This window comes from Diplodia seriata, assembly GCF_021436955.1.
Source record: "Diplodia seriata strain FDS-637 chromosome Unknown scaffold_10, whole genome shotgun sequence".
Lineage (NCBI taxonomy): Eukaryota > Fungi > Ascomycota > Dothideomycetes > Botryosphaeriales > Botryosphaeriaceae > Diplodia > Diplodia seriata.
Genome location: NW_027117317.1, coordinates 1,266,252 through 1,278,862, shown reverse-complemented (window position 1 = coordinate 1,278,862; position 12,611 = coordinate 1,266,252). Strand labels below are relative to the sequence as shown.

Here is a 12,611-nt window from a genome sequence, read left to right as displayed (position 1 = left end):
AGACACCAGCGCGAGAAGATTGAGCTGGATGAGATGGATTGTCAGGACAGCAGCCTTGCCTGACAGCCCATGATGGGGCTTATCACTGCAAAACCCCGCACGAGGCTGAGCTGCCGGGTTCGCTGTACGACTGTCATATGGCATACGCTTACTGGTGCGCTTCGCGAATCGGCCTTGGTTTCAGCCTCGTATGTTGCACAAAGAAGGCAGTGCACTGTGGCGAGGAGATGTTATTTGCAACTGTGCCCCTCTCTTACAAGCCGAGCCTTCTGATCGCCTTCCACCCACACATTTCCATCGCCATCACAGAATGAGTGGAATCGAGGTCGCGGGGCTTGCGCTCGGCGCGTTTCCGCTAATCATCAGGTACAGTCTAGACTCTAGAGCGAGATCTGACATTTCTGACATTGTCTAGCGCTTTGGACGGGGTGAAACGCTGTTACGGAGTCCAGAAGAAGTGGAGCAAGATCCGGATAGAATGCAGAAAATGGACAGCAATGTTGAGGGTGCAGGAGTCAATGCTCAGGTTGACCTTGCAAAAGCTGCTGCTTCCTCTCGTCCCTGACGACAAGTCTCAAGCTCTGGATGACCTTCTGAATGACCCCGTCGGCCCACTTTGGAACGACCCCTCACTAATTGAGAAGCTCAAAGAACGTCTCGGATTCACATTTGATCAATATTTTGAGATAATCGAGGCCCTAAAGGAATCACTGGAGGAACTTATTACCCTGCTTGGAATGACCAAAGAGCATTTCCAAACTATCCTCCATAGAAACGTGAGAAGAATGCCTGATTCGTATTGAGAGTAGCTTACAAATTCTTTTAGGGGACAATCGAGGAGCGAAAAACGAGGATCCTGGCGAGGATCGAGTTCGAGTACGTCCGCCTGAAGATCAGCACGTCGAGCGCTGAGCGGAACGAAACTCTCGAGAAAGTTGAGAGGTACAACGAGCAGCTTTCCAAGCTTTTACAGGGCTGTGATGAGGTATCAGCTATGGAGAAATCTCAAGTTGCTCGCAAAGGCAACGACCGGCTCGATCCCAAGCTGACAGACTTCCATCGGCATGCGGACCAGCTTTACACCATGCTGAGCAAGGCTTGGCGGTGTACCTGTAAGAATCAACATTCTATTCAGCTTCAGCTGCAGCATCGGAGGACAGCTGAGTACAACTTCACTGTATTCTTCATCTTCGGACAAAGCATACCGGCGCCGAACCCACAGTGGACATGGCGCGAGACAAAGATCATGATGATTGAACAGGCGACTTTCCGACAGAATCTTCAAACTGCATCGGGATTGCTGCTGGGACCTGCGCCTGCAGTGACGACAGCATCATCAGTAGTCCCCAAAGAGAGCTCGGCCTCTGGATTCCGCATTCGGGGAAGTGCGAAAAGACGCAAGGTAGAGATCGACCCCCAAACACCTACTAAAGCGATGGCAAGCGGTCCGAAGAAACGGGTAGGGTTTGTGGACCCACCCGGGAACTCTGTCTCGGTGTGCTCTCGTTCCTCGCCACCTGCACCCCAAAGGTAAGATATTCAGCGTATTATCTGCTGTAATTATCCAAGCTGACAGCGGTCCAAGGCCGCCGGTCGATGATGAGATAACGAACCTTTGCTCGTTCATGGCATCCTCGACGTTGACGTACTTTGGAGTTCTTCGACATCAGCACGAAGAGTACTCCGTTTATCCCGCCTTGACTCCCCAGGCCGCCACAGACCCTCGAGATACAGTTACCCTCCGGTCACTGCTCGACAAGTCTTTGGGGATCTCCCTCAGCCGAAAGCAGCGCTTCTTCATCGGATTGACGCTGGCGTCTTCATACCTCCAGCTCCACTCTACACAATGGCTCAAGAGCCAGTGGGACAAGTCCGACATTTTATTCCCGCGACACGGATCCACCGTCGCTGTAGAGGAACCATTCGTCTCAAGGGGCTTGAGCACGGGAGTGCTGGACGGAAGCATGCCGACCAATTCGCACGGCATCGTCTCTCTCGGAATCATGCTGCTGGAGCTGGCGTTCAACATGACGCTGGAGGAGTTCGACCGAGACGGCAGGTACGTGTCGCCGGAAGGCAAGAGAGATGCGCAGCTGACTTGGCTTGCCGCGGTGAATTGGTCCAATTCTGCGGCGGAGGATGCGGGGATTGATTTCGCGGATGCGGTCAAGTGGTGTTTGCAGGGCCAGCTAGTGGCGGTGCACGATAAGGAGTGGCGGAAGGAGCTGGTGGCTAATGTGCTTGAGCCGTTGCAAAGGTTCTATGGCGTCTTTGAAAGGATAGCGAAAGAGTAGTATCTAACACCGTTGAGTTACCCGGCAGTCAGCCAAGGTTGAAGCATGATCTCTCCTGGCACCAGGAGTGGAGTTGTTGCTTCCTGTGACCCATCAAGTGAGCAAAATGAGGACATTCAGATGAAGAAGGCTTCCAACGATGAGGATGGGTCGGTTGATGATGCGGGTGTAGCAGCTGGTCGAGCAATGAGAGCGGGGCAATTGCGAACCTCCGACAGCCGACCGGCCAAGACATTATTCTGCGCAACCCGAGCTATCATCATCCACCCATCACTCTCCACCTCATCCACCACCGCACGACCAATTGACCTTTGCCCTTACGCACTCAACCTCGAATCAACACATCAAAATGGGCTGGTTCTGGGGCTCATCCGACAGCAGCGCCTCCGCCGACCCGGCGAAGCAGCTCGACCCCGGCCTCCAGAAATTCCTCGAAAAAGAGTCGTCGCATCAGCCGCAGCAGCAATTGCCCACCCCCGCCGCGCCTCATCCCACGCAATCTTCCTCCTCCTCCACCGCTCCTCAAACCCCAGCCGGCGGCGACACCAGCGCCGGCCCCGTCCCCGCCGAATCCCTCTACCAAGACGGACGCTACGCGCACCTCTGGAAAACCTACGAGCCGCTCACGTCCATCGAGTCGCGCACGCGGTCGGACCAGGAGAAGCTGTCGGACATCGTGGCGGCGTACAACGACCGGCGGGCCAACATCGGGCGGGCGGCGCTGGAGAACTGCGCGTTCGAGCAGGTGGCGCTGTCGGACTGCTTCCGGACGGGGTCGTGGGCGGCGCGGGTCAGCATGTGCCGGACGGAGACGCAGGCGCTGGACCGCTGCTACACGATGCAGTCGCGCTTCCTCAAGGCGCTCGGCTACCTGAGCGTGCAGGGCCAGGGCGCCGACCGCGAGGAGGCCGTCCAGATGCACGCCGATCGCCTGTATCAGCGCATGCTGGCCCAGGAGCGCCTCGCCAAGGAGGCCCGCGAGAGGGGCGAGGAGCCGCCCGCGTTTGGCAGCATCTTGAGCAGGGAGAATGTGGCGGCCGCGATGAAGGGCGAGGTGGCGCCGTTGAAGGTGCAGCGGGTGGCTGAGGCCGGCGCGAAGGCGAAGGTGGATGAGGCGAAGGCGAGGGAGCTGGAGGAGAGGGAGCTGGCGAAGGATTTGGACGAGATGCGCGGGCTGAGCCCGAAGATGCGGATGGAGTTTGAGGAGAGGTTGAAGGAGCTGCATGGCGAGGAGCGTGATGTCGAGTTGAGGGTGATACAGGGCGAGTATGCAGAGAGCAGGCTCATCGCGAAGCAGGTTGAGGCGCTGTTTGAGGAGGAGAAGGTCAAGAGGTTGGAGCGGCAGGAGCATGGCAAGGCGACCATTGGAGATACGATCAAGAAATGGTGGGGATGGTGAAGGGAAAATTGTCGAATATTTGGTCAACTGTACGATCTGTGGACGGTGGATGAAAAGCATAAACGGAGTTCTCGGTACTACCCACGGTGTTCAGGAGCAGCGAGCTAAAAGCCTTCTCGACTCTTCATTCTTTCCAGCAAAATACTACACACTTAAAAAGCTATTGATCGCCTTAATCGTAGCGTCTCAAACCACCCTTTCCGAGCCTGAAGTCCTCTCATAATACCACACCGCACCCTCCGCCTTTGCGCAGCTCGTCACACTCCCCGTCGCATTGACCGGCACATAAACGCCCTCCTGCGGCCTCCCCACAACATGGCTATAATACCACACCTCACTCAACCGCGTCCTCCCATTATCTGCCGACCCGCTCCCTTCTGCCGTCTCATTAAACCGCGGCCCTGAGCATCCCACATACGGCGTCGCCCCGTACGCCTCGGCCAGCGCGCCCTGGATATCGGACAGCGTGTAGGCCGTCCCATTAGAGGGCGTGATGGACGCGTCGGCAAGCCAATCGTAAGTTGGCAGGCGGCGGTCGAAGAGGATAGCGGTCTCGAAGAAGTCGACAACGTCAGCGTGGGGAGTGTAAGTAGGGCCGTAGCAGGGGATGTCGAAGGTGGAGAAGCAGGTCGCGTGCTTGGAGAACTCGTGCGCCCAGAGGTACCAGTTGGGTTGGTTTTGGGCGATCCAGTAGCTGTGGGACAGCGTTCAGCTGACATTGAGCGTTGGGTAAAACGGGGGGTGTGACGTTGGGACGCACGTGTTCATGTACTCCAGCAGATCGTGCTTGCCGAACGGAGCGAGGAAGCTGCTGATGTCGGAGCCGTTGTAGGGCGGGACGACGGTGCCTGTTGCAATGCCCATCTGTCAACACGACTTCCTTTGGCACCTTTTTCTTCCTCCTGATAGGATTCGCCAACTGACCATTCGGCAGCCCGTTCGTGGTGTTTGGGCTCGGCTCCGGATCATACTGCCTGCTCAAGTCGCAATACTGCGTATACGACCCGTTGCAAAAGTCTGGCCACAAGCCGTGGATCGTCCACGATTTCAGAGGCAGCAGCTGTCCCTCGGCTTCATGGCCCGTGTAAGTGTCCCAGAACTGCGTCGCGAGCACCAGCCCACCGAAAGTTTCGGTGCAGCACGTGTCCGTCAGACCGGGCTGCGCATCGGCGGAACAGGATAGGATGGGGTCCCCTACGTTTGTGTGTCAGAAGTGGGAATGCGGTGGGATCAGAGGTGGCGTTTGGTTTGCGCACTCAGTTGGCATGTGTGGTTCAGGGCGCTCGTGTCGTACAGCGCGGCTGTTACTGAGCCGCTGAGCGACAGCAGCAATGCTGCCGTGGATGCAGAGAAGAATGATGGCATTGTTGAAGGAAGTATGTCTCATTCGCCTTTCCGCAAGGGGTTACATGCACTCATATATATTTTTCAAGTCTCGCCTCCAGCCGCCTGTCCATTTCCATGACTTCATCTAACTCGTACCTGCAGCTTAGTCGGAGGCCCCCGCGACCCGTGGGCGGGATGATTGGCTTTATCTCTTCGCCGGAGGCATTTGCTCGTAGTGGACATGTTCGGCCGGCGCGGCAATGGCTACGGCCGCCACTGAGGGGTGCTGCATATCTGCTAAAGACACGAGGGCGCGGCAGCGATAGTGATTTGGTCGTTTGAGGCTGGGCGCGGCGTTGGCGCGGAGAGCTGGTTGGTTCGCACGTCGACCAGGCGTCCTCGCTTACGGTTGTTTGCTGAGCCCGTGCGGAAAAGGTTGCGGCGGAAAGGCGCAGAGATAAGTGCGGTGTACTGTCAGGGTCAAAAGAAGGGCTGTGGGGAAAGGTCTGTTACACTCTCAGTGCCAGCATTCCTCTTTGTCTCGAACCGAATGCTGATAGGTTTGGGGGAAGGGGACCAAAAAAGAAAAAAAAATGAAGGAATAATCGAGATACTACGGCCAGGCGGGATCGAACCACCGACCTTCAGTGTTCACAGAAGCTGTAAGACTGACGCCATAACCACTAGGCCATGGCCGCAATGTAGAGACCAAATGTGGCAAAATTGGTATATGTCGTAAAATAACGTCACGTGCAGTGGCTCTACTGCCGCATCTCGGCAATTCTCTTCTCCGGCCCCTACGACGTCACCTATATCTTCCCGTCCTAATCGTCTGGAAAATCTCCAAACCCTTATGAATTCCCATCTCATTCCACGTTACAAAAGAAGGTTTCGCTTAACCACATCGATTACTACTCACACATGAAGCAGTGGACAAGTTGAGCTCTCGTTCGGCACGTTGCAAAAATGTCGATTGCAGATGAAACTGAACAATGATTACAAGACGATGAAGTTGAGCATGAGTTCTTGGATTTTTTTCGCCCTTCGAATGAAGAAAATACCTCGTTGTGGCGCTCTCTGCCAGTTCTGGAGCCTGATCCGATTCCATCTACAAACCTCTGCTTAGCCGCTTAGCATATGACAGATGCCGAAAGAGAACACGATGGGCAGACATGCTGCTTGGATTATATCAAAGTTGCTCGGAAATTTGAGTGATTGGAAGGTCTTACACATCGTTGGACATGGGTTACGGGTCTCTTCGCTCACCCACCCACTCACTCACTTACCCAACCTGCACAGACAGGCAACTTACACTCTGTTGGCCACCTTAACACTCTACCAGTGATGACTAACGGGCCGGGCCCACGGAGCTTGCGGTCACCGAGGAACCTGCACTACTTCTTTCCACCTCTTCTCCTGCCCACCTCCCCTCTTCCTCTACTCTCCACCCGCGGACCATCGACCGCGAACTGAAGACATATCTACCCTTCACCGTCACCTGCAGCTTGCCACAGCTGGCAGCTTCCGGGACCATGCCGTCAGACCCGCCTACTAACACCTTTGCCAAAGACCACTTCGTGCCGCCCACCAACAACCTGAAGCGCATCCAGTCACTTCGGTCGCGCGAGTCAAGCATCAACGAGGACCGACCTTTGCCGCGCAAAGATGGCTACATTGGCCGCTGGACCACCGCGCGCATTATGTCTGTCATCTTCGGCATTTTCACGCTTATTGGCGCCGCCCACAGTGCACGTAAGTTTAACTCGCCATCTACCTCGAGATTCGCGTGAACTGATTACAACAAGTCCTCGTCTTTAAAATTGCAAGCTCCCATGGCAAGCCTGAAGGATTCGACAAAGGCAGCCAGAAGCTTATAACCCTCTCGATCTGGGTCACCGTGACTCCCATCCTCTTCGCCACCATCATGGGACGTCTTTGCCGCAAGTTTGCACTCTACCGGGCCCAGACCGGAATTACCATCGGAGTAAGTGTGTTGCAGATCAAACATCATGTTACCCGCTGACCTTCTCTAGACCTTGGAACGCTTCGTTCGATGTCAATCCATCTACACTGCCATTCAAACACAGCTGTCCATGCGCCCCTTCGGCATTCTTGGCCTGTCAATCATCATTGTCTGGCTTTTCCCTCCTTTCGCCAGCCAGGCATTCCTGCACCTCGTCGACCTCTCGGATACCTATGTGACCAACGCAGGAACGGTCAAGTATCTACAACTTATCCAGGCCGCCCAGGACACCGTGAAGGCGGCGGCAGCTGTATCGATGCCCCTCACAAGGCAGCTGCTTTCCAGTGCGGTCTTTTTCCAGATTTCACTTTTGATGCATTCATACGTCAATTCTCCACGGGACTACAAGGCTTACGTGAAGATACCCTCCGTCCATTCATTGGCGCCCGGCAGCGGAAGCTGGGATCCTACCGAATGGAGACAGATAGATGCCGGACAACCTACTTCCTACTCTTCGCTGATGGGCATCCCCATCGCCGGCCTGAGCCATGGTGTAAACACGACCACAACCTTTCGGCTCCCGTCCCGTCACTGGACCGTTAATTGCTCGCATAGCGACTCGGCTATGCTGGATCAAAACGAGTTCGGCGACAAGTATGATTGGACCACCCAGCCATTCGTCATGGACCTAGCAGTTCCGGACAACATTACGGCATCCCACTCTTCCTGGCCGATTCGGCTTTTGTCGATGAAAGGAGACCCGCAGGCGAATGCCTTCGAATATCGTGTGACCGAGGCCCAGCGAAAGCTCGCCCCGCTCCCCAAGGTTCCTATCAATCTGGCATACTGCTCCATCGGCGCTCAGAATGTTGTCTCCAACGTGACATGCTCCCAAACAGATTGCGAGGTGAACTCGATGCTCCTCTTAAATGAGGTACAAAGCTCAAGATCGGATGCCTCGGTACAGTACCTTTCCTCCATCAATGTTGAAGATCAGGATCACGCCTGTAACACTGAAGGCTGTGATAAAACGGTCGATATATATAAAGATGTCTGGATTCCGGCTCTCTGGGATGACAACAAGGTAGATGGTGGTGCTAAACCCGATCCCGAACTCAACCTTTCCTCCGCCGGAACGCCTGTACAAGGCTTGCGCATGGTCCTGCAAACGCTTTCCATGGCGTCCGTCATCCAGCAAGAAAGCTTTCCGTACATCGAAAACCGCAATGTCACTCCGGCGTATGCCCGCTACATCAACGGCATCGGCGCCACCAACGTGGAGCTCTGGCTCAACGGCAACAACGACGGCTACGTTTCCAGCCAGTACAACCCCTGGCCCGACTACTCCTCAGTCCCGATCGAGGACTTCTCCGCCCGCATGGAGACCCTCATCAACACGTGGTGGCAGTCCTTCTACATGCCGCCCTACTTGGAGGCCGACCTACTGAACGACCCAATCTTCGACCACACGAACAGACTCTTGTTCAAGAAAGGCGACCGGAGCAGCCCTTTCAACGACACGACCACGTCCGTCCACGAACCCGGCCCGCGCTTGTATCGGTGCAATTGGCCGTTTGTCTTCGTGGCGATGATCACTTCGGTCATCATGGTCGTTGCCGCTGGCGTGTCAGTAGTGCTCGATTGCATCATTATCGCCCCGAACGTCTTCGGCTTCGCGTCGACGTACACACGCGATAACGTTCACTTGCTTGATTACGTCGAAGGGTCGTACATGAGCGGCATCGAGAGGGCCAGCGACATGCGTGATGTCAAGGTCAGGATTGGCGATGTCCACAGGCGCGAGGTTGTTGGGCACATCTCTTTGACTACGGATCTGGACGCAGGGACGGCATTGCGCAACGATAGGCAGTATGACTAAGCGGTCGTTTTGGAAGGATTGGATTGGTAAGGGCGATTGCTCTAGTCGTGTTTGTGGAAAGCCACACCTGGCTGGAGATCTCTTCCCGCGTGTCAGGCTCTCCATAAAAGGCAGTTTCGTACTAGACTTAACGTAATGGCAAGTTTGCCGCATCTGATTGTCTGTCAATGGGAAAAGAAAAGAAAAAAATATGTTGTGATACACTGTAACCGCACCGCTGCAACTCACCAAAGCTTGTGCCTTTCCATGTGGTTTTACAAGTTTTCATTCATGAATAGACTATCCGTGCATGCTAACACACATCCAATGAACAAGTGATAACAAGGCCACACAAAGCCCCATTATCCTCCAAACAATGTACGCCTCCATAAATAATAAACAATACCAAAACAAACTCAATCGAGTGCCTCGTCAGCGCAGCCAAACCCCGCAACCCAATCCCAGAATCAAGATTCAGTCAGTCCATCCCTCCACAAGCTTGACGGCCTCCTCGACCTCCCCCTCGACGAGCGCCACCAGCTGCTCCGTGGACAAGACACACCCTTCATCCTCATCCTTCCCCCTCGGCACCAACGGCCTGTGCCAACTGACCAAGATAACGATCATCTTGAACACGGCCTCGACCAGCCATGGCAGCGACACGCCCTCCATCAGTCGAGCATTGTAATCATCAGTACTACCAGCATCAGCACCACCAGCATCGGCACTACCACCGGCCTCGCGCGCCGCAGCCTCCTCCCACAGCACACAACACCGCTGCACCTCGACCAAGACCAGCAAGAAGTATCCAGCGTTCGCAAGCGAATCAGTACCATCACTCGTGTCGCGGACGACGCGATCGAGGATCCTGCGGAGGATGGCATCGCGCCGTTTCTTCTTTTCCTCCTTCTCCTCCGCCTTCTCCTTCTCTGCCTTCTCTACCCGTCCCAGCGGAGAGAAGTTGACGTCGCTGACGTCGACCTCGCCGTAGCGACCGCTGCGGATGTCGTCGAAGAGCGGGCGGATGCGGAGCCGGGGGCGCGGGTCGGTGGTGTACGGAGCGCGGTTGTTCAGGCGCTCCATTATGGCGGGGGCGCTGGCGCAGAGGCGTAGGAGGGCTTGCGTGAGGATCTTGTGGGCGGAGAGGGTGGTTTGGGGTGGCTTTGGTGGCGGTGTGGGTACGGGCGCGGGTGCGGGTGCGGGTGCGGCGGTAGTGGTCAAGGGGGCTTGGGTGAGGATCTTGGAGAGGGTGGTGGTTCGGGGCTTTGGGGACGGTGGGGGTGCGGGGGCGGCGGTGGTAGTAGCCGGTTTGTGATCGACGACAACGGTGGTGGCGTCTTCGTCGGTTTCGAAGGCGCCGGCTGCGGAGGCGGCGCGGGTGCGGTACCTCTTTTGCTGGGGCGGTGCGAAGGCGCTGGATGCTGCGGAGGAGGTTGTAGCGGCGGGTCTGGCGGCGGGTCTGGCGGCGGCAGCGGATGCGATGGCGGCGGACTCGATGGTAGCGGCTTCGAGAGCAGCGGCCTCTGCACGAGAGGCCGCGCGTGTGCGGATGCCAACGGCGAAGTTGAAGCCGCTGCTGCGGCTGAAGCCGGGCCTGGACGGCGGGCGAGAGGCGGGCATCGTCGGCGGGACTGGCGCGTCTTGAATTCGTTGACCGTATGCGCTCTGGCGGAGAGGACTTAGCAAAGCTTTTTGTATCCATCATAAGTGTAATTGTCGCAGAACAACTCGGGCGGGTATGCTATTCGCGGAAGTAATGGGCGTGCGGGATGGACGAGCGGGTGTTACTTACTCGGACTCCGTTGACGGGCTGGCGCTTCCGCTTCTTGCTGAAGACTTGGGCTTCCATTGCGCTGTTCTGGCGATTGACCTTGCTATGCTTGCTTAAAGATGCGTTGGGACGTAGAGATTCGTCCATGGACTTCGGAGCTGCGATATTGGCGTGCAGTTCGAGCGTGGCACCGGTCAGGGTTGAGGTGGTATAAGCAAAGTAGTCAGTCCTACGCTTCCCACTGGCAGCGCAGCTTGGCCGGCGCCATAAGGTCCGAGTGCCGGAGACGCTGTGTGGCTGGCTCAAGAGCAGTGACTGTGACTCCCAGTCCAGCTCGGACAGACCATGCCGGCCAATCAGAGCCGCTTTCCACACTGCCATTCGCAGTATAATACCACCAACCCGGCTGCTTTTCACTCGCTTAGCTTGCCGTGCTATTGTGTCACTGTCGCAGGCCGCCTACAAATGTTCTCGCACCCAGCGACCCCAGACACTTCCCTTCTCTACCAGACAAGTTCATCCACTTGTCCACTTCGGCCAAGTCTTCGACTCCCCTTCCAGAGTTCTTCGATAACCCGACACCATCATTTTCATTCGCGTACGCGCAGCATCATCCGCCGTTCGCACAACCCAGCAACCACCAATCTTCATCCAATCCCCCATCACTCTTATCCTCTACCAAACACCCCGACACCACCAACCGCCAACCATCAACCATGCCGCCGAAGGCCATCATGGAAAAGTCCAAGGGGGTCATCAAGGAGGGGAAGAAGTTGGTGCTCATGGACAACTTCCTCAAGCGCCACCGCGAGAACAACCGCCGCAACAACCGCGATATCGACATGGCCATGCAGCGTCAGTCCGCCGTCGCCAAGAACATCATCGCTGTAAGCAACAACCGTTTCACCCCCCTTCCAGCTGATACAGTTCCCTCCGCCCCACCTTTTCCCCTTCGCTCTCTTCCCTCCCAAAGACAACCACCTCTTGCTCGCTCCCCACTAACACACCCACTCTTAGGACCCCGACCGCACCATCCGCGCCGCCCGCCGCGAAGCCATCTCCATGGACCTCGAGCTCTTCGGCACCGCCCGCACCAACATGGCCGACCTCGCCCCGAACAGCGTCCCCGCCGAGGACATGGACGACCTGCTCACCCCGGACAAGCCGTGGACCGACGCGGAACGCGCCGAGCGCGCGAACAGTTGGTCCATCGCCGGCTCGCGCGTGCGGGCCAAGAACGCGGTCGAGGTCGTCAGCACGTCCGACATCAACGCCATCGTGAGCGACAAGTCTGCGCCGGCTGCTTCCGCCAAGCCGCAGCAGAGGAAGCCGAGGACGAAGGCGTTTGCGGGCTTCGAGATGCGCCGTCGCGGCCTCGCTCGCGGTCGCGTCGAGGATGAGGATGACGAGGAGGAGGTCCACCCCTGGCGCGCCGGGTCGGCCTATCCCGGTGCGCCAGCGGACCCGGAAATCATCCCGGCTGACCTCATCGACACCAACCGCGGATTTTGGCCCAAGGACGTCCGTCAGCGCGTCGAGGCGGCCGAGGTGGAGAAGGCGGCGGCGAAGAAGGCGCGCTCGAGGGGCACGGTGAGGCGGCTGAAGGACACGGTGGAGAGACCGATGGAGAGGAGGAGGGAGAGGAAGAGGGTGGAGGCCGAGAAGAAGAGGGAGGTCGAGAAGGAGCAAAAGAGGAAGAGGGCGGAGAACGAGAAGGAGAAAGAGAAGGAGAGAGAGGAGAAGGTGCCTTCTCCTGTTGGAAGGAAGAGGAAGGCGGAGACTGCCGAGGAGATTGAGAGCGATGAGGAGCCTGTTGTGGTTCCTACGAGGAAGATCAGGCGTGTGGGAAAGCTCAGCCGCGAGTAGATGGGGGTGTGGGGTGATGGTGGGTGAGGTCAGATTGGGGAAGTACGGGGGACAATCTCTTTTTTCTGCTTCCAACTCTTCTTTGCTTCAGGCTTTGGGCCTCGGGCGCTACTGGCCTTGAGGCCTCGAAAAGT

At 56.9% G+C, this 12,611-nt stretch overlaps 6 protein-coding genes and 1 non-coding gene across 7 annotated transcripts; 4 read left to right on the top strand and 3 right to left on the bottom strand.

Annotated features, from left to right (window-relative positions):
* Positions 1-518: 518 nt before the first annotated feature.
* Positions 519-2,294, top strand: SLS55_009595 (uncharacterized protein; the record flags this gene model as incomplete). The annotated part of the gene is made up of 4 exons (XM_066780992.1): positions 519-776; positions 827-1,112; positions 1,434-1,530; positions 1,586-2,294. The coding sequence occupies 4 exons, from the start codon at positions 519-521 to the stop codon at positions 2,292-2,294; spliced, it is 1,350 nt and encodes a 449-aa protein (XP_066628938.1).
* Positions 2,295-2,439: 145 nt separating this feature from the next.
* SLS55_009594 (uncharacterized protein) lies at positions 2,440-3,693 on the top strand (the record flags this gene model as incomplete). The annotated part of the gene is made up of 2 exons (XM_066780991.1): positions 2,440-2,443; positions 2,513-3,693. The coding sequence occupies 2 exons, from the start codon at positions 2,440-2,442 to the stop codon at positions 3,691-3,693; spliced, it is 1,185 nt and encodes a 394-aa protein (XP_066628937.1).
* Positions 3,694-3,879: 186 nt separating this feature from the next.
* Positions 3,880-4,557, bottom strand: SLS55_009593 (uncharacterized protein; the record flags this gene model as incomplete). Its single annotated transcript, XM_066780990.1, has 2 exons — positions 3,880-4,387; positions 4,454-4,557. 2 exons carry the CDS (start codon positions 4,555-4,557, stop codon positions 3,880-3,882), a joined length of 612 nt encoding a protein of 203 aa, XP_066628936.1.
* Positions 4,558-5,633: 1,076 nt separating this feature from the next.
* On the bottom strand, positions 5,634-5,717 carry SLS55_009592. Its single transcript has one exon. It is a non-coding gene; the product is annotated as a tRNA-Val (tRNA).
* An 834-nt stretch (positions 5,718-6,551) lies between these two features.
* SLS55_009591 (uncharacterized protein) lies at positions 6,552-8,861 on the top strand (the record flags this gene model as incomplete). The annotated part of the gene is made up of 3 exons (XM_066780989.1): positions 6,552-6,771; positions 6,825-7,003; positions 7,053-8,861. The coding sequence occupies 3 exons, from the start codon at positions 6,552-6,554 to the stop codon at positions 8,859-8,861; spliced, it is 2,208 nt and encodes a 735-aa protein (XP_066628935.1).
* A 453-nt stretch (positions 8,862-9,314) lies between these two features.
* Positions 9,315-10,689, bottom strand: srs2_2 (ATP-dependent DNA helicase srs2; the record flags this gene model as incomplete). The annotated part of the gene is made up of 2 exons (XM_066780988.1): positions 9,315-10,505; positions 10,633-10,689. The coding sequence occupies 2 exons, from the start codon at positions 10,687-10,689 to the stop codon at positions 9,315-9,317; spliced, it is 1,248 nt and encodes a 415-aa protein (XP_066628934.1).
* A 638-nt stretch (positions 10,690-11,327) lies between these two features.
* Positions 11,328-12,477, top strand: SLS55_009589 (uncharacterized protein; the record flags this gene model as incomplete). The annotated part of the gene is made up of 2 exons (XM_066780987.1): positions 11,328-11,498; positions 11,629-12,477. 2 exons carry the CDS (start codon positions 11,328-11,330, stop codon positions 12,475-12,477), a joined length of 1,020 nt encoding a protein of 339 aa, XP_066628933.1.
* Positions 12,478-12,611: the final 134 nt, after the last annotated feature.